The 17,998-nt window shown below is 49.9% G+C and overlaps 1 protein-coding gene across 2 annotated transcripts in view; it reads left to right on the top strand.

Moving 5' to 3' along the window:
* The window catches only part of UBE3B (ubiquitin protein ligase E3B), a 36,346-nt gene extending 25,847 nt beyond the window's left edge, over nt 1-10,499 (top strand). For both annotated transcript variants that reach the window (XM_074295444.1, XM_074295451.1), the window contains 7 exons: nt 764-901; nt 1,218-1,283; nt 3,151-3,209; nt 7,295-7,477; nt 7,773-7,884; nt 8,621-8,713; nt 9,684-10,499. In XM_074295444.1, coding sequence (XP_074151545.1) covers nt 764-901; nt 1,218-1,283; nt 3,151-3,209; nt 7,295-7,477; nt 7,773-7,884; nt 8,621-8,713; nt 9,684-9,875 — 843 coding nt within the window. In that variant the 3' untranslated portion in view covers nt 9,876-10,499. The remainder of the gene's footprint in view (nt 1-763; nt 902-1,217; nt 1,284-3,150; nt 3,210-7,294; nt 7,478-7,772; nt 7,885-8,620; nt 8,714-9,683) is intronic.
* Nucleotides 10,500-17,998: the final 7,499 nt, after the last annotated feature.

The raw sequence follows: 17,998 nt of genomic DNA, 5'->3' as shown, positions 1-17,998 counted from the left end.
CCAGGGAGGGGGCCTGAGCTCCAGAGATAGGGAGTGAGTCTCTCGTGGGGGCAGGCAGTCTTAGAACCCTTCTTCCCACTCAGAGAAATTCTAGGTAATGGTGGCGGGTTTCAGAAGTTCTCCCCATTATCATTGGGATGGGGGGGCTTGAGACCTGGGGAAGCAGACTAGGCCCCATCCCTGGGCCTTTGTCCAGCTCTTTGTCCCTGACTCCTGGGGGGAGGGGGCAGCTGGAGGTTTAGGCCGCTATGACATTGACAAAGACCCGAGCTGGGCGCAAGGGTTCACATTGCATGTGGTCTGCTGCTTTCTCGTCCCCTGCCTTTGCTGGCCTCTGAGCCCCCCCCAGGGTGGACACTCCACTGTCCCCTTTTGCTCCAGGGCCCCAGGGGGGAGGATTATTGCCTTATATCATGGAGGGAGAGCTAGGGGCCGGCTCGCTTCTTAACATCCTCGACCCCCATGCTGCCATATTACCACGTGTGGCAGTGATGAGCGGGGGACCCCAGACCAGGGGAGGATAAAGTGTGCAGGGACCCAAGGCCGTAGCTGACCAGCCTGGAGGCTGGCCAGTCATGTGTCTTGACAGTGTCCAGAGAGCCCAAAGGTCCCCAGCTAGTGGAGGCACCCCGAGAGGCTTTGTGGGAGGGCTGGAATTTCCTTGGGGTCTGCTGCCCACCCAGCTAGGGTAATCCAGGAGCAGCTGCTGAGGGGCAAGGGTCCAAGGGCAAGGTCTGAGGCTGCCTTCTCTCTCCCATCACAGGGGATTGTGGTCGATGTGCCTTTTGCGTCCTTCTTCCTAAGCCAGCTGCTGGGACACCATCACAGCATCTTCTATAGCTCGGTGGATGAACTGCCTTCTTTGGACGCGGAGTTCTACAAAAACCTCACTTCTATTAAGGTGGGCACGAAAGGAGTCCTTGAGCAAAGCTAGAGGGAGTTTTGGATGAGCAGAGACCCGGGGAGGGACCCCTCCAGCTACCTTCCCACTCCCTCACTCTCTCATTTCACTGGCCAAGGGCCGTCCTGGGGGCCACTGTAGGTTGCCAGCCCTTCTGGAATTGACTCTGGAGGCCAGAAGGGGTCTTGCAGACTTGAGCTGGCAGAGACAGAGCCCTTGTGAAGGTCACGGTTAGGAAGCCTGTGGGCAAAAGAGAGCAGCTCTGGCTCTCTTGGACCTGCTCTCAGCCCTCACGCCCTCCCCGTCTCTCCAACAGCGCTACGATGGAGACATCAGCGACCTGGGCTTGACGCTGTCCTATGACGAAGATGTGATGGGCCAGGTGGGATTCTGGGCCGCTTCCGTCACAGTCCTTCCTTTTACTTGGTGCTCTTTGTGTCTGTCTGGCAGCAAGGGCCTGAGAAGCTCTCCCTCCCCAAGCATCCCCCGGAGCCCCCCAAAGTCCTCTTTGTTGAAGCCCCGTGAGGATAATTCTTGGCTGGAGCCACAGTCTCCTCTCTGAGTGATGCGGCTGTTGGTTGCCCTGGTGAGGATTAGAGGCCTTGAGAAGGGGAAAAAGCCGGCCAAGGGCGACCTCAACTCGAGGTCCAGCCATGCTGGTGATCCTGAAGAGGAGGGGAGAGAGAACAGCCTGAAACACGGGGGCACAGAGGTCTCCTAGCCGGGGGCTTCTCTGGAGATTTCCTTCTCAGCGGCTCAGAGATCTGTAGGTGTGGGGACCCCAAGTGGGAGCACAGACCCACGTATAATACATATGTGTAATACTTAGACATGCACATATAATACTACACACACAGATAATACCACACAGAGACATACGCACACAATATAGACATACATATATAATATTACACATACATATAATATACACAGACACATATATTATACACACAGACCCACATATAATACACACAGATACATATATTACACACATATAATACAGACACACACATATAATACACAATACACAGATACATATAATAATCCACACACAGACATACAGACACACACATATATTACACATACATATAATACACATGGATACATATATTACACACACATATAATACAGACACACATAATACATACATATGATACATACACATAATACACTGACATGCTTAATACAGACACACACATATAATACCCAGAATACACATACATAATACATGCATATAATACACAGACATATATAATACTACACGCATGTATTACACATACATATGATACATATGACACACACATAATATACACAAACACATTACACACACATAATCCATACACAGACACACATATATAATACACAGAGACGCACATATACTACACTCATAAACATATACACAGATACATACATAATATATACATACGATACACACATATCCTATATACATATAATATAGACGTGCACATATAATACACATATACATAATACATGCATATAATACACATAATTCATAGACACATAAACACAGCACATATAATACACACAGACATGTACACAGACACACATATACATACATATGGTACACATAATACACAGACATGCATAATATAGACACACATATAATACACAGATACATATAATACAGACACGTAATATTACACACACATATAATACACACAGACATATACAATACACATAGACACATAGTACATAATACACAGACACACATTAACACTATACACACATATATTACACAGACACATAATACATACATAATACCTACATATAATACACACACACATAATACACATAATACAGACACATATAATACACACAGATACACATATAATACAAACAGTTTTGTCTCCAAGCAGCCAGATCTGGCCTGTGTTCACTTTGGCTTAGGAAAAATCCATAAATGGGAAATGAGGTCTCCTGAATCTATAGGGAAAATTGCCCCTGAATCTGTGCACAAAAGAAGGTCCCCTTTGTGTCAGGGTTCCCAGATGTTCCCCAGAGGAGGGTGGGCGCTTTTGGCTTAATGCTCCCCCCTCCCTCTGTGCTTCATCTCCAGGCTTAGGCTGGCTTGGGGTCTCTGAGGAAGGACCCCTGGACTCGCTTGGGGGACTGCTACTTTGGGGGAAGCAATCTGTCCCTGCTCTGTCATTAGCCTGGGAGTTACCTCACCCTCTGTCTCCAGGAAAATGCCCATCCAGTAATCACGATGCAATCTTTTTCCTCACCAGCTTGTTTGCCACGAACTGATTCCTGGAGGGAAGACAATTCCTGTGACAAATGAAAATAAGTGAGTATCACAATTAGGTTCTTCAGGTCATCGCTTGGAGAGACTTCATTTGGCTCTGCAGCCTTGTGTGAAGGATTTATGAAGATCAATGGATGTAGAAAGAGGCCATAAAGACCGTAATGGAATTTGCCAGTTACAGTTCATAGGCAGCAGTTGTATTGAATTCCATTTTCAAAATGAGAATTGACAATTTATTGTTTTCGCTAGCACTTCTAAGGTCAAAGGCAGCCAGGCCGCAGCGTTCCGAGGGGCTGGGTGACAGGTCTAGGGCCAGACAGATGGGTTTGGAGCCCTGGGCGCAGGCACCAAGAGACACCTCTGACAAGACAGATCCCACAAGTGACAGCCTGTGGCAGGGGTCCAAAAGGCCCTTCCTCTGAGGCCCCGGGATGAATCCCAAGACTGGGATTTAGGCGCAGAAAGTCAGATGACCCTTGGAGTCCTGCCCCCTTTCTCATAGATAACCAGCTTTAGGGATGTTGTAAATCTTGCCGGTTTCAAAGCACTACCCATCCTCATGTCCAGCCCATTAGACCCACTGATCTCATGAGCAAGGGTCCACACAGACCCCTCTCTCCATCTCCTTCTGTCCAATAGCTGAGCTCTCCAGTGTCAAGGCAGGGCCCCCAGAGGTCCCTTCAGCTTGGATCCCTCCTGGCCAGGAGGCTGGCCAGTTGAGTTAGCCTTCCGCTTCAGCCCGTTTGGACTCAGAAACTCGGCCTCTGCATCCCCGGGCCCTGCAGGGCTGTCTGAAGAAGCAGACCTGGGCAGAAGAGGCCCGGCCTGTGTTGTCTGGCACTCGCAGCCCGATCTCACTTCATGTAGAGTGCTGGGGATCCAGACCGGGTCAGGAGGATCCCAAATGCTCAGAGGCCTTCATTCCATGAAGGCAGAAACAGCCTGGCCCGGAATACGGAGGGAAGGAACTCCTGCCCAGTGGTCACAAAAGATAAATTGGAGAGTCTAGTCCTTGGATGTGCAGTCACATAGACGTAGATAGAGTTCATTAGGGTCAGTATCCTCTCACCTGAGAAGAGGAAGCAGTCCAGTGTCAGTTAGTTTATTTGAGACAGGATTAAAATGTGGCCAGTGCTAAAGCAGCATTTTCAGGCTAGTTAATGGATTCTAAGTGGGATGGAAATAATTACTTTGGAATTCACTGATTTTAGATAATCATGAGGACTTGGCTGAGCTGAAGTGACAGATCTGAATGAAGATTTTATTTAAGAAATCAACAGTGGAGATGACTTTTATTTACCTTCTTTAGGAGACTTAATTGCATCTTAGTTCATTTTGCTTAAGAATGGTTTGGATGCCAAGCAATGGAACTCATTATTTTTCAAATTACTTTTATCGGGACAGTTAGGTGGTGCAATGGATAGAGCACCAGCCCTGAAGTCAAGAGGACCTGAGTATAAATCTGCCTTCAAATACTTAACACTTCCTAGCCTGTGTGACCCTGGGCAAGTCACTTGCCCCCAATTGTCTCAGCTACCAAAAAAAAAAAAAAAAGTTACTTTGTTAAATATTTCCCAATTACAGATAAAAAAATGTTAACAATTTTTTTTTTTAATTTTGATTTTTAAATTCTCTCCTTCCCTTTGCCTTTCCTTGAGAACAATTTATGTTATGATAGGTGAAGTCATGAAAAACATTTTCATATTAAGCTATATTGCAAAAAAGAAAGCTAAAAATAGAGGATAGGAAACTGTTTCAATCTGTACTCGGAGTTCATCAGTTTTCTCTGAGAGTAGATCGCATTTTTCATCATGGATCCTTTGAAATTGTCTCAGATCATTATCTCAATCAGAATAAAATCTTTTATTACTATATTGCAGTCACTATGTCCACTGTTCTCTTGGTTTTACTCACTTCATTCAGCATCAGTTCCTATAAGTCTCCCCAGGTTTTTGAGACTATCCTGCTTGTTTCCTACAGCACAATAGTATTCCATCAGAATAATCGACCACATCTTGTTCAGCCATTTCCCAATTGGCGGGCATCCCTTCTGCTTCCAATTGTTGTCACTACAAAAAGAGCTGCTATAACTATTTTTGTACAGAGAGGTCCTTTTCCCTTTTCTTTCATCTCTTTGGGATAGAGATCTATTAGTGTTGGTGCATGAATGCTGCGTAGTTTATGACCCTTTGGGCATAGTTCCAAATGATTTTCCAGGCCACTTGCATCAGTTTATAACTCCAACAACAATGTATTGGTGTCCAAATTTTTCTTATCCCTTCCAGCATTTGCCATTTTTTTTTCTGTCACATTCATATGGTGTATCACAATTATTTTAATTTTTGCATTTCTCAATATTAATAGTGATTTAGAGCATTTTTTTTTTTAACTATTGATAGCCTTGATTTCTTCTGAAGAATGCCTGTTCAGAGCCTTTGACCTTTTACCAGCTGGAGAATAGCTCTTTTATTTTTATAAGTTTGGCTCAATTTCCTAAATAAGAAAGGAGGCCTTTATCAGAGAAACTTGCCATACAATTTTAAACTTTTTTCTGTTTTCCTTCTAATTTTGCTGCGTTAATTTTACTTGTGTAAAAACTTTCTAATTTCATATAATCAAAATTACATTTTACATCCTGTGATGCTCTCTGTCTCTTATTTGGGTTTAAACTTGTCCCTTATCCATAGATCTGACAGATACACTCTATGATATCATTCCTTATGTTGAAATCATTTTTTCATTTTGATTTTATTTTGGTAGATGGTGTGAGATGTTAGTCTTTTACTAGTTTATGGCAAAAATGTTTTCCATTTTTCCCAGGAATTTTTGTCAAATGTTGAACTCTTACCCCAAAAGCTGGGATCTTTGGTTTATCAAACACTAGATTACCATGTTCATTTACTCCATTATATTGTAGAACTAATCCATTCCACTGATCCACAAGCTTATTTCTTAGACAGGACCAGACTTTTTTAAATTGTCTTTTTTTTTCCTGGTAATATATGTATATTAACTTTTTAAGTACACATATCTTTATGAATCATATCAGGAGAGAAAAATCAGAACAAAAAGGAAAAACCACAAGAGAAAAAAAAAGGGGAAAAAAAGTGAACATAGCATGTGTTGATTTCCATAATTGCCATAGTTTTTTGGGGGATGCAGATGGCATTTTCTATCCAAAGTTTATTGGGATTGCCTTCAATTGCTGAAGCACTGAGAAGAAGCAAGTCTTTCATAGTTAGTCATCACACAATCTTGCTGTTCTGGTTCTACTTGTTTCCCTCAGCATCAGTTCATATAAATCTTTCCAGGCCTTTCTAAAATCAGCCTGTTCGTTGGTTTTTACAGAACAATAATATCCCATTACCTTCATATACCACGTGTTTAGCCATTCCCCAATTGATGGCCTCTGTTCATTTCCCAATTCTTTGCTGCTACAAAAAGCTGCTACAAATATCTTTGCACATGTGGGTCCTTTTCCTTCCTTTATGATTTCTTTGGGATGCAGACCCAGTAGTGAGACTGTTGGATCAAAGGGTGTGCAGTTTGATAGGCCTTTGGGCAGAGTTCCAGAGTGCACTCCAGAATGGTTGGATCAGTTCACAACTCCACCAGACATGCATTAGCTTCCCAGTTTTCCCACATGCCCTACAAGTAGTCGTCGTTCTTGGCCAATCTGAGAGGTGTGTGATGGTACCTCAGAGTTGTTTTATTAATTTAATTTTAATTAATTATTATATATTATACATATAATATATATTATACATAATATATATTAATTAATTTATATAATTGTATATTGTTAATTATATTTTATTGTATAATTAATTATATATATTAATATTTAATTGCTATTGATAATTATATAATATTATTAATAATTAAATTAATTAAATCTGAGGAATTAAGGAAATAAGGGAGAGCGCAAGTGACATTCCTCATTGCATCCTTTGGCTGAAAGCATCATTAAGAGTTGGTATTTAAAAGGCCTCTTGCTTAAGGGAGGTCTCTGGCCTCCTCTCTAACTCTGAGGTCCTGAGTCAGTGAACAAAGTTTTTTAAGCACTTGATGAAAAAAAAATTTTTTTGATGCTTTGTTGACCTGAATTATTGTTCTCTTTGGAACAGAATTAGCTATATTCACCTGATGGCCCATTTCCGGATGCATACTCAGATCAAAAACCAGACAGCGGCTCTCATCAGTGGGTTCCGCTCCATTATCAAGTCAGAATGGATTCGGATGTTTTCAACCCCTGAGCTGCAGCGCCTGATCTCCGGTGACAATGCAGAGATTGACCTCGAGGACTTGAAGTAAGACAGGCACAGACCTCTTCTTGCCTCTTAGCTGTCACAGATTGGGGGGCGGGGGGCAAAGACCGTGCTGGGCCTCCTGTCCCTGAGTGCCTGGGATGGCGACAGGTTTGGGGCGTGCATCAGCCTCTGCTTGGGAGCCGGGCAGGCCCCCCATGCCGGCTTTGGGGAGTGAGGTGGCTTTAAGGGGGCAGCCGTGTTGGAGCCGCCAGTAGGAGTGCACACTGTGTGAATGTGCATCGTGGGTGTAGGGGTGATGTAGCCTAGGCTAAATTTCGAAACAATTCTGTTTCAGGAAGCACACTGTGTACTATGGTGGCTTTCACGGAAGTCATCGAGTCATCATTTGGCTGTGGGACATTCTAGCCAATGACTTTACCCCAGAGGAGAGAGCTATGTTTCTGAAGGTAAATTGATCTTCCTTAAAATGTTTGCCTCTTGAGCACCGCTGTGTCCTGGGCACTGATGTAACCCCCCTAACCTGAGACATGCTTTCCTTATGAGGTCATGGCGCCAGGCCATTGGGTGTGGGACTGGGAGACACATGGAGGTGGCATCCCCAGAAAGGGATCCTGGGGACAGCCAACTTGGGGAATGTTCATCAGCTGGGCGGTTCCGCTGGCCTGTCTGTGCCCCACATGGATGTCGAGGTTTTTACATTGGGTTCAGCCTGGCTTTGGAAGGGAGCAGCTGGCCCAGGCCCCCTGCTGCTCCTTTCTTGCCGGGTGATCCTGGGGAGCACTGCTCCTCTCTGTGCTCCCGTCCCTCACAGGTCCCAGAATTGTCTCCAAAAATCAGTTTTACTAAAAAAAAAAAAACAAAACAAACAAACAAACAAAAAAAAAACAAACAAACCAAAAAACCTTTTGATTAAAGTTTAGGTTATGAATACATGTATTAAACAGAAACACACACAGGTTTTATGATTTTGCTAGTGCCCAGTTCCCTACTGCTGACTTTGGGTTTTTGAAAAGATGATTTATAATCCTAAAAACATTTTGAAACATCGGAACCAAAAAGAGATGATGTCGTTGATGTGAATGGCCAGCACATGAGCAAACGCTTCAGTTAAGTGCTTGGTCAGACACCTAACGTCACCTGGGCCCTGGGCTCAATCCCACCTTGAAAATTGTTGTGTTCCAGTTTGTGACCAGCTGTTCCAGGCCCCCACTTCTAGGATTTGCCTACCTCAAGCCCCCCTTCTCCATCCGCTGTGTCGAGGTCTCAGACGACCAGGTACTGCCAGGTTGGGGGGGGGTGGGACTCGGCTCCAGGGCACCAGTGCCACCAGGAAAGGATGGGGGCTGCTCCTGGCCGTGCTTCAGCCAGGCCTCTGGGGCTTGGAGTCATGAGAGCGGACTCCTCTGGGTGGCTGGGGAGGGGAGGGGGCCAGGCCGGTTTGGGTGGGGGCAGCTCAGCCTTCTTCCCCCAGCCTGCCCTACTGAGACCCATTTCGATGGGTGCTCACCTCGTGGCGATAAAGTCTGGTTTAGACAAGAGCTGCTAAGCTCCAGGGTGCAGCAGCAAGGGAGCGCAGCAAGGGAGCTGGGGGAAGGGGTTGGGGCTGTGCTCCCAGGTGGCCATGGGCCAGTCCCTTTGCTGCTCAGGGATCCCTCTCTTTGATGACCAGAAGACTTTGGGCAGAGGGATTCAGAGGGAGCCTCCAACCCCTCTGAGGGAGACCCCCGAGACCCCCACCCCAGGGCCTTGTCCCATCTTGTATAACAGTGACATTCATGTTAAATGGGGGTGGGGACGAGGATTCCTCACGGCCTTCCTGGGATTCTAAGATTAAAGAGTCCAATTGGCCCCGCCTCCTCTTCTACAGAGGGGAAAACTGAGGCACTGGTTGTCTGCAGCCACTCAGCTCATAAGGATCCCAGGCGTCCTGGGCTCCCCAGACCCTTTTGTCCTGTTCCCCGAGACCACCTTCTAGTCATTGCAGAGGCAAAAGTCAAAATGAGAAGTCAGAGTAGGATTTGTCATGCTTCCCCAGAAGTCAGAAGTGAAAGGGACCTCCCTGGAGAGGGTGGTCCGGTTTCAGGCGAGGCGGCAGTAAATGCACAGCGTGGCTGTTCTGGCTGGTAGCGGCTCCGTGGGCGGCTCCGTGGGCCAGGACAGCCAATGGGCAGGGAGGCCCAGGGTGCAGGCGGACCGAGCGATGGGCTGGTGTGGCTCCAAGCTCGCTTCTTGTGTGTGTTCGCAGGACACGGGAGACACTCTGGGCAGTGTGCTCAGGGGCTTCTTCACCATCCGCAAGAAGGAGCCGGGGGGCCGCCTACCCACCTCCTCCACCTGCTTTAACCTGCTCAAGCTACCCAATTACAGCAAGAAGAGCATCCTTCGGGAGAAGCTTCGTTACGCCATCAGCATGAACACCGGCTTTGAGCTCTCCTAACCCGCCCGTTCTCCCCTCAGCCCCCATGGCGCAGCGGGCGGCAGGACCTCGGGGGTGCCCAGAGCAGCACGGGGGGCTGACCAAGGGATCACTTACAGGAGATGCTGTCCATGCCATTGAGAAGGCCAGGCTCTGAGAGGAGGTGGGAGGGTCGGCTCAGCATAGGCTCAGAGACAGCTCTCCCTGAGCCTGGCGTCCGGGATCGCTTGGCCCCTTCCCCTTCTCCCTGGTCTGTTTTGTCGATCTGTCCGGAAGCCGTTTGAGCTGGGCGGCGCAGTCAGTGTCCCGGTTCTGAGGCCGGAAGGAGCAGGACCCCAGCCCAGGCCCGCCCTGAGTCTCTCGGGACCCCTCGCTCAGGTTGGGCTTGGCAGCCATGACATCCCAAGCCGTCTCACGTCGCATGAAGACCCTCCCCCAGACCCTGCGCTTGTGGGCGTCTGTCAGGCAGCCCGGGGAGGCGAGTGAAATGGGAACTTTCTGCCTGGTGGGAGTGGGAAAGCCCCAGAGATCGCTCCTAGCCACTGCTCAGGGCCCCTCTCCGGCTCTAGGCACTAGCTCCCCACAGCCCCTCTCTCACCACATTAAAAGAAAGTACTCGAGCCTGATGCTTGCAGACATCTCCAAGTTCCCCTCCAAGGTCGAATCTGTTTCGGGGCTTGCGCCGTCTCCTCCCCGCTGGAGCTCCGCCCCTCCGCTGTGGCTTCATTTCCATCACATCCCCCGGCTCACAGAGGAGCCTTAAGGACTAGCCCCAGCCCCAAGGGGGCCGGGACCCTCCTTTCCCAACCCTTGTGTAGTGAAAAGTTGACCCTCTGGCCTAGCCCAGATCATCAGCCTCCCCCCCCCCCAGACTTGGTATTGTCAGACAAAGCTTAAAGTCGTCCCCCCCATTTGCTGCTGAAAAATTCAAGAGCCCGACAGAGGTGAAGATCCCAGGACCCTCGGGGTCCAGTGGGTGTGGCGAGTTCATCCTCGACCATCATGAAAGTGCTTTGCTTTATGTGCTGCTGGGAACCTGCGCAGCGTCCTGGCGGGGCAGGGGCGGTGAGCAGCAGGGGCCATAGGCCCTCCTCTTTCGAAGTGCCCGGGTTATGTTGGCATAATGTGGCCCCGGCCACACAGACAGGGAGGCAGCAGGGGCTCCTGATCTGGGAGGCCGTCAGAGAGGGTCCCCAATAGGAGCGAGCCCATGAAGAGCACCGTTGGTTTTGTTTGGGAACCACCACGTTGGAAAGTTGTGTCCCCCTCCCCAAAACGTTCCTAACACTTCTGATTCTACCACGTGAAAAGAGCTCATCGGTTCATGCTGTGATAGTGTCGCCTTGTGATTCCCATGAAGACAGCCACGAGATCGGGCGAGTGTGGGTGTGGGCACTCAGTGGTCAAAAACGCACTCGGTCTTAGGAGCGGAAGACGGGGCACAGCTGCCATCTTGGTTTTCATCTCCAGTGAGCCGTGGGAGTTCCCAGCAGAGGTTGGGGCTGGGGGGAGAGAGGGCTCCATTGACTGGATAAAACTTTCAACCTTTTCAATATTGCACTATCGGAAACACTGAGTCTTTGTTTTAAGCAGATGTACAAACCGTGATTCTTGAATCTTAGCACTCTGATGACTACAGAAAGGTGGGGGGGTTTCCTAACTAACTTATAAAGATGTGATCAAAGTCTCTATTAAATTTTTACTTCATCGGATGATCACTTTGTGCCCTTTCTGCCCCATGCCTCTTTGTGGGTCCTAGCTATGTGCAGGAGCCCAGAGGGAGAAACAACCAGTTGAGATGGGGTTTTTCCCCCTGTAGGGGCACACCTTGGCCTGGACCTCCCAAAGGTTAATGGAGATCCCTAGTGAGCATCTGTAGGCCGAAACACGTTAAGGACTGGCCCGAGAGATGAATTGTGATGGGGGAAATGGCCAGTCATGTAGCAAGGGTGAGAAATGATGAGAAATGATTGCTGGGCAGCCCACAGTTTTCCATTACTTTCTAAATCGGGAGAAATGCAAGATTTGATAGCAGCTCCTAAGACAAAGTCTGATATAATGGCCATGAGGAGTGAATTAGAAACGGTCAATGCTCCCTGAGGCCCAAGGGAGAAGGTGATGACTTTGTAAGGGATGATCACAGGGGGCTTCCTGGAGGAGGAGGACACAGACCATCTCAGGCAGAGGGGAGCAGCCTCAGCGGAGCAGGGAGGAAGTCCCACGCCGGCTAGTGCTCTCCAGGTACTGCTTCAATGGCCTTTTCTCATCCCTCTCGACATTTGACATTTGTCTAGGTTTTTGTGACACTACTTTCCTCATTCTCCAACCTCTGACTGCTGCTGCTTCCTCCGTGAGACACCCCTATCTATGGCCATTCTTAGAGAACCTCCTTCCTTTTCCCTGACCACCCTCCCAGGTGGCCCTTTTCAGCCATCTCCCTTTGCTGGGGCTTCCCGGGTCTCCACGTCCAGCCTCAGGCTCTCAGCTCTAGTCCCCCATCACCAGCTAGCTGCTGGGCCTCTGCAACCGAGGGTCCCCACGGCACCCCAAACTTACCGTGTCCCCCTCCAGCTCTCAAGGTTCCAGGGCACTATGTCCTTCCCTCACAGCCCGGCTCCTCTCTTCCTCCGACCGCGTTCCCGCTGTGAGCCCTTCTCTCCCCAGACCATATTAGGAACTCGAGCTGGTCTCCCTGCCAAGCCTAGGCCTTTGTCGAACACTGGCTCTCCTCCATCCCAGGTCAGATTTTAAATCATTGGGCATTGAGAGTTCTGTGTGCAGAGCCTGGCCCTTTCCCACCTTCCCTCCACCTCCCCTGTGACCTGGCCCAGTGTCCTTGGTGTTTCTCGCCCAACGCTTGTCTTTAAGCTGCCGGCTGCTTCCCTTCCCTCCCGGCTCCTGTAAGCCCTGGCTCGCCACCACAACCACTGGCCCATTCACTATCCTCGGAGTCATCTCCCATCCATGTGCTCCGGGAACTTTGTATCCTCTCATTAGAATGTGAGCTCCTTGAAGGCGGGGATTGCGCTTACCTTTCCTTACATCCCCCCGCTCAGCTCAGCCCGTCACATCATGGGGGCTCGACAGCACTTGCTGATGGATGGTCCATACAGTGACGGGTCCCGTCCGTGGGGAGCCTGGAATGGTGGACGAAGAAGGTTAAATTTGATTCTAGGCCTCGACACAGATCGTTGAGGACGAGAGTGATACAGCCAGATCTGCCCCGAAGGAAGCTCATGTGCCTGAGATAGGAAATTTGTCCTTAGAAGGAGAGCGACTTGCCCCATAAGGGTCTTGTGGTGGACCAAGCGAGTGAAGGAAGGTCCGGCCCCGGGCCGGGGGGATCCGCGGGAACAGACGAAGGAGAAGATGTTTAAGAAGTGGCTGCTGAGCGATCTGCGGGGCTTGGTCACTGATTGTTTAGCAGAATTTCTTCCCCGGGATAAAGCCCCAATAGTGTTACTTATTGCCAGAGTGCAGAGAAGGAGTAGAACTGTGATTCCTTTCGGTTGGATTTTCCCAGAACTTCCTGATAACTTTTGAACTGATTTTCAAAAAGCAGCGGATCAGCCGGGAATAATGAATCCCATTCGTTTCCAGCAGTTTTCTGGCCTTTTCAGGGCCCTGCCCCAGCCTTCAGAGGGCTTTCTGCTACGGCTGGAGGGAGGGAATCAGTGATGAGCAGGAAGACTCCTGTTTGTTCCTTCCTGGGGAGAAAGCAGACTTTAAACGAAATCCCAAGTTATTTCAAAACTAGGAGTGAAGGAGTGGGGAGAGCGGAACCCGCCCAGTGAGCCTCCATCAGCTCCGGGACTCCCAGGGCCTTAGATCAGAGGAAGCGCTCGCCGCCGAAGGGCCCGGCAGCAGACAGGACGGGGGTTGGGGGGTTGGCTCGCCGGGCACGGAGCGCCCCTGGCAGGGACGGTTCAGACTGAAGATCTCATCCCACCCGTTCTTCTCCCACCTGAACCTCCCTGCCTCTCAGCGCTCTCGGGCGGCGTGATCTCGGGGCCGCAGCCAGAGGAGGCCGCGCAGAGCCTGGCTCAGGGCTGTGACACGTGAGGTAGCTTTCAGCCCGTAGGACCTGGGCTGGAACCGAGACTGGAGACTTGCCTTCTAATGTCGTAGCGTGCGTCACCTTGGAGAACTTTCAGCTAAATCATTTTGGGACCGTGCTGTAATTCGGGGCCCATGGGAGGGTCAAGAGGAGAGAAGATGTACAAGTTGCTGGTGCCTGGGAGATGTTTGATAAACGCCTATTCTGGTCTGTTTCCTTGTGGCGGCACAAACCGCATTTCCTAAAGTTCCCAAAGGACATTCCCCGATTAACCGCCGGCCTCGGCCATTTGCTGGCGTCCAGCGGCTTCTCTGAGGCCCCAGCTAAAGCCTCGAACCCAGGACGCCCGGCTCCTGCTCATCCCTCCGCCCCGTCGTGCCCCTGAATACTGACAGTGAAGCTTTTCCGTCGGGTCCTCCTGGGTGTCTCCTCCCTTATTTTGTCTTTTTTTAATCCCCTAGTGCCTAGCACCGTGCCTTCATCCAGTAAGTGCTTAATAAATGCTTGTCGGCTGCGCTTCATGAGGACTTAGAATGAGACCTTTATGTTTCAGCCACTTAGAAACCCCTCGGACGGCGTTCAAGATGAGCCTTCTCTGCACTAAATCCTGCACTCGTGATTTATGGGACCAGCACCTCCGGGAGCATGTCGGTTCCCTGAAGATGAAATGATCTTTTTTTATCCTTGAACCTCCAGCACCTGATAGAATGTCCAGCACACAGTAGGAGCTTACCAGATATTCAATTGAATTGATCTTGTGCTCAGAGGCACTTGGGCCCAGGGCAGCGCCCTGGGGGAAGCAGCTGCCATGTGGAGAAGTCCTTGGAGAATTCTTGACTGAAACAGGGCCATCCTCCAGGAAGTTTGTTCACCAGCGTCCCCAAAGTGAGACTCGGCCATGGACCACGGCCTTGGGCAGAGCTCTCACAGACCCGGAATAGAAAGTGGGCGGTCTGGCCCATCCAGGAGCTCTCGTCTCAGGCTGGGAAGTCCGGGGCTGCCCGCAGAGCTCTTCATCTAAGAACGGGAGGATGGCAGCTACGTACAAGGCCTCTCCGAGCAGAGGGAACGAAGTGTCCGAGGGAAGGCCTGCCCAGGATGGGGGAAGGGGAGGGGGCTCAGAGCATCCCCAGGCAGGGGGATGGAGGAGCAGATGGAGCCACAAGTCAGCCAGGGGAGCCTGCCAAAGGGGCTCGCGCTGACGGGGAGAAGGGCTGAGCCGTTCCCTTTCAGAAGCAGCCTGGTCCCCGTCCCGAAAACGTGAGTGTCCAAGTGCTGCACCAGCGCCCGGTGAGACTCCCCCCGCCGGGGGCTGGGGCTGAGGGGGGGCCCAGAAGTCTCCAGAGCTGCTGACCGGGACCCCACGGGAGGGAGAATCGGCCGGTGTTTGGTCTCCGTCTCCCCTCCCTGACCCGTGGCCGATGCTTAACAACGGTGGGCAGGTGGAGGAGCAGGGCCCTGCTGCACATCACGCTCCGCATCTGGGGGGATGTGGGAGAGAACCTGCCCACAATACCCGGAGAGGGGGACGGGGAGAGGTTTGGGAAGGGTGGAGCTCTGGGGGGGCTCTGGCCACTCACCCCCAAAATAAATGGCAGGCCTTGTTCATGCTCTTTCAGCACTTCTCTGTGTCCTCCTGTCCAGGCTTCACAACAGCCTCGTTTAGCAGGCAGTCCAAAGGCTGTCACTCCCATTTTCCAGACGAGTAAACTGACTTAATATGCCCAAGGCTGCACAGTTCAGGGGCAGTTAAATTAAGAATCGGTAAATATCGGCCAATGTTTATTAACCTCATGCCGTCTTTACTCTGGGGTCAGCCACTGGCACGGGATACAAAGTTTGGATAAAATCGTCCCTGTCCTCCTGGGGCTGACAGGAAGAAAAAGTACTCCATGATGTCTGCTTTGTAGTTATAGGAGACGCTGTGGGAAGGCTGGAGTCAGCTCATATTGCTGTGAGAGTGGGTTGTTAAATTTCCACTGTAGACAGATGTGAGAGTGGGTTGTTAAATTTCCACTGTAGACAGATGTGAGTGGGTTGTTAAATTTCCACTGTAGACAGATGTGAGAGTGGGTTGTTAAATTTCCACTGTAGACAGATGTGAGTGGGTTGTTAAATTTCCAGTGTAGACAGATGTGAGAGTGGGTTGTTAAATTTCCACTGTAGACAGATGTGAGTGCATTGTTAAATTTCCACTGTAGACAGATGTGAGAGTGGGTTGTTCAATTTCCACTGTAGACAGATGTGAGTGGGTTGTTAAATTTCCACTGTAGACAGATGTGAGAGTGGGTTGTTCAATTTCCACTGTAGACAGATGTGAGAGTGGGTTGTTAAATTTTCAGTGTAAATATATATGCCTCAGAAATCCAGAACCGCCACAAATGAAGGGTTGTATTGTTTTGTTCATTGCCTGGACTTTAAAAAGTGGAGAAAATGTTAATAATGCAAATTAAACTTTAAAATGTGTCCTGCGTACATTTTTTCCCTCTGTGGAGTTGGCCATTGACCGTTTACCAGCACTCCGAGGGAGGGCATTACAGCCACTGCGGTGGGGGTGGGGGGCAGGTCGGGGAGGGCTTCCTGGTGGAGGCGGCATTAGGTTCAGGGAGACAGCGTGCAGAGAGGAAAGCAGGGACCATTTGGAACAAAGAGGCAAGAGACCCAGAACATGTTTGAGAGGGGGCCACTGGATGGGCAGCTAGAACCAAGGCCACTTGACTGGACATGGAGAGGATTCTACTGTTCTAGACACGACTTTTCTGCTTCTTTTTTGATGATCTCGATAGTCATTAGATGAGCTCCTTTTCTATGTCTTTTTTTCCTCAATAGTGTTTTACTCCAAATATATATATAGTTTTCAGCATTCATTTTTGTAAGATTTTGTGTCCAAATTTTTCCCCTCCGTTATCTCCCTTCCCTCCCCAGGACAGCAAGCAATCTAACATGTCTAATATATGTGTGTGCACACAATCCTTTTAAACTTACTTCCATATTTGTCCTATTATGTAAGAAAAATCAGACCGAAAGGGAAAAAAATCATCAAAAAGAAAAAGATTATGACAAAAAAGGTGAAAATACTATGCTCTGAGTTCCCCGATCATGTATCCTGAGTGCCTACTATGTGCCCAGTGGGAGCTGACGGAGGCGGGAACAGAAATGGAACCATCTGTGCCCCAACGGCGCGTCTCAGAAGGGCTAAGCAAAGACCAGGAATTTGAGGGAGGAGGGGAGGTCCAGACAGCTCCCTGTAGGTCAGAGCGCCTGAGCCACAATATTTCTCTTTTTCCTTTGTTTATTTTTTTTGAGGGCCAATGTAGAAAACATGTTAAATCCGATGCGTGCACACATATTTATGCAATCCTCATGCACAAGAAAAAACCAGAAAGAAAACAAAATGCAAGAGAACAAGTGAAAGCGTGAGAACGCTAGTTGCGGTGCAGCCTGGGTCCCCTCAGCCCCTCTGGGTGCAGCGGCTCTCTCCGCCACGGGATCTTGGGGCCAGGACCTTGAAGGGTCTCACGAGCCGAGGGTTTGGAAGAAAGGCTCCTGAGAGGAGCCGAGGGTTTGGAAGAAAGGCTCCTGAGAGAGGCTGGGGGGGGGGGGTGAGTCCTTGGGCTTGGGGTTAGCACTAAGGAACAAGGAGGGCTTCTCCCTTGTCCTCTGAGTAGTGGAGACCACCAAGGGGAGCATGGGGACCACAAGGGGACCCAGAGGGGCGTGTGGGGACCACTAGGGGATTTAGGGACCGCAAAGGGGACCCAGAGGGGCGTGTGGGGACCACCAGAGGATTGGGGGACCCCAAGGGGAGTGTGGGCCGACCGGATCCCCCAGTTCGGGGAGGACTTACGGGAGCATCCGCAGGAGCCAGTCAGGACGGTGGGGAGTCTGGAGTCCATCTCAGCCACCCCGCAGGGACCCCCTGCCCTTGTCCCCTGTCCCTGTCCTGGCCCGGGAGGTGACATTGCCCAGTTATAAGTCGGCGGTGGGGCTGTGGACGCCGAGCCGCCACTAGGTGGCAGAATAGCAAAGTAATCCCCCTGGCAGTGCCCTCGGGATGCCAGGCGTTTGCCAGCGCTGGATGGCCCAG

The sequence above is a fragment of the Sminthopsis crassicaudata genome, chromosome 1 (genome assembly GCF_048593235.1).
Source record: "Sminthopsis crassicaudata isolate SCR6 chromosome 1, ASM4859323v1, whole genome shotgun sequence".
NCBI classification, from domain to species: domain Eukaryota; kingdom Metazoa; phylum Chordata; class Mammalia; order Dasyuromorphia; family Dasyuridae; genus Sminthopsis; species Sminthopsis crassicaudata.
Note: the sequence above shows the minus strand (reverse complement) of the source record. Positions and strands in the feature narration are given on the sequence as shown.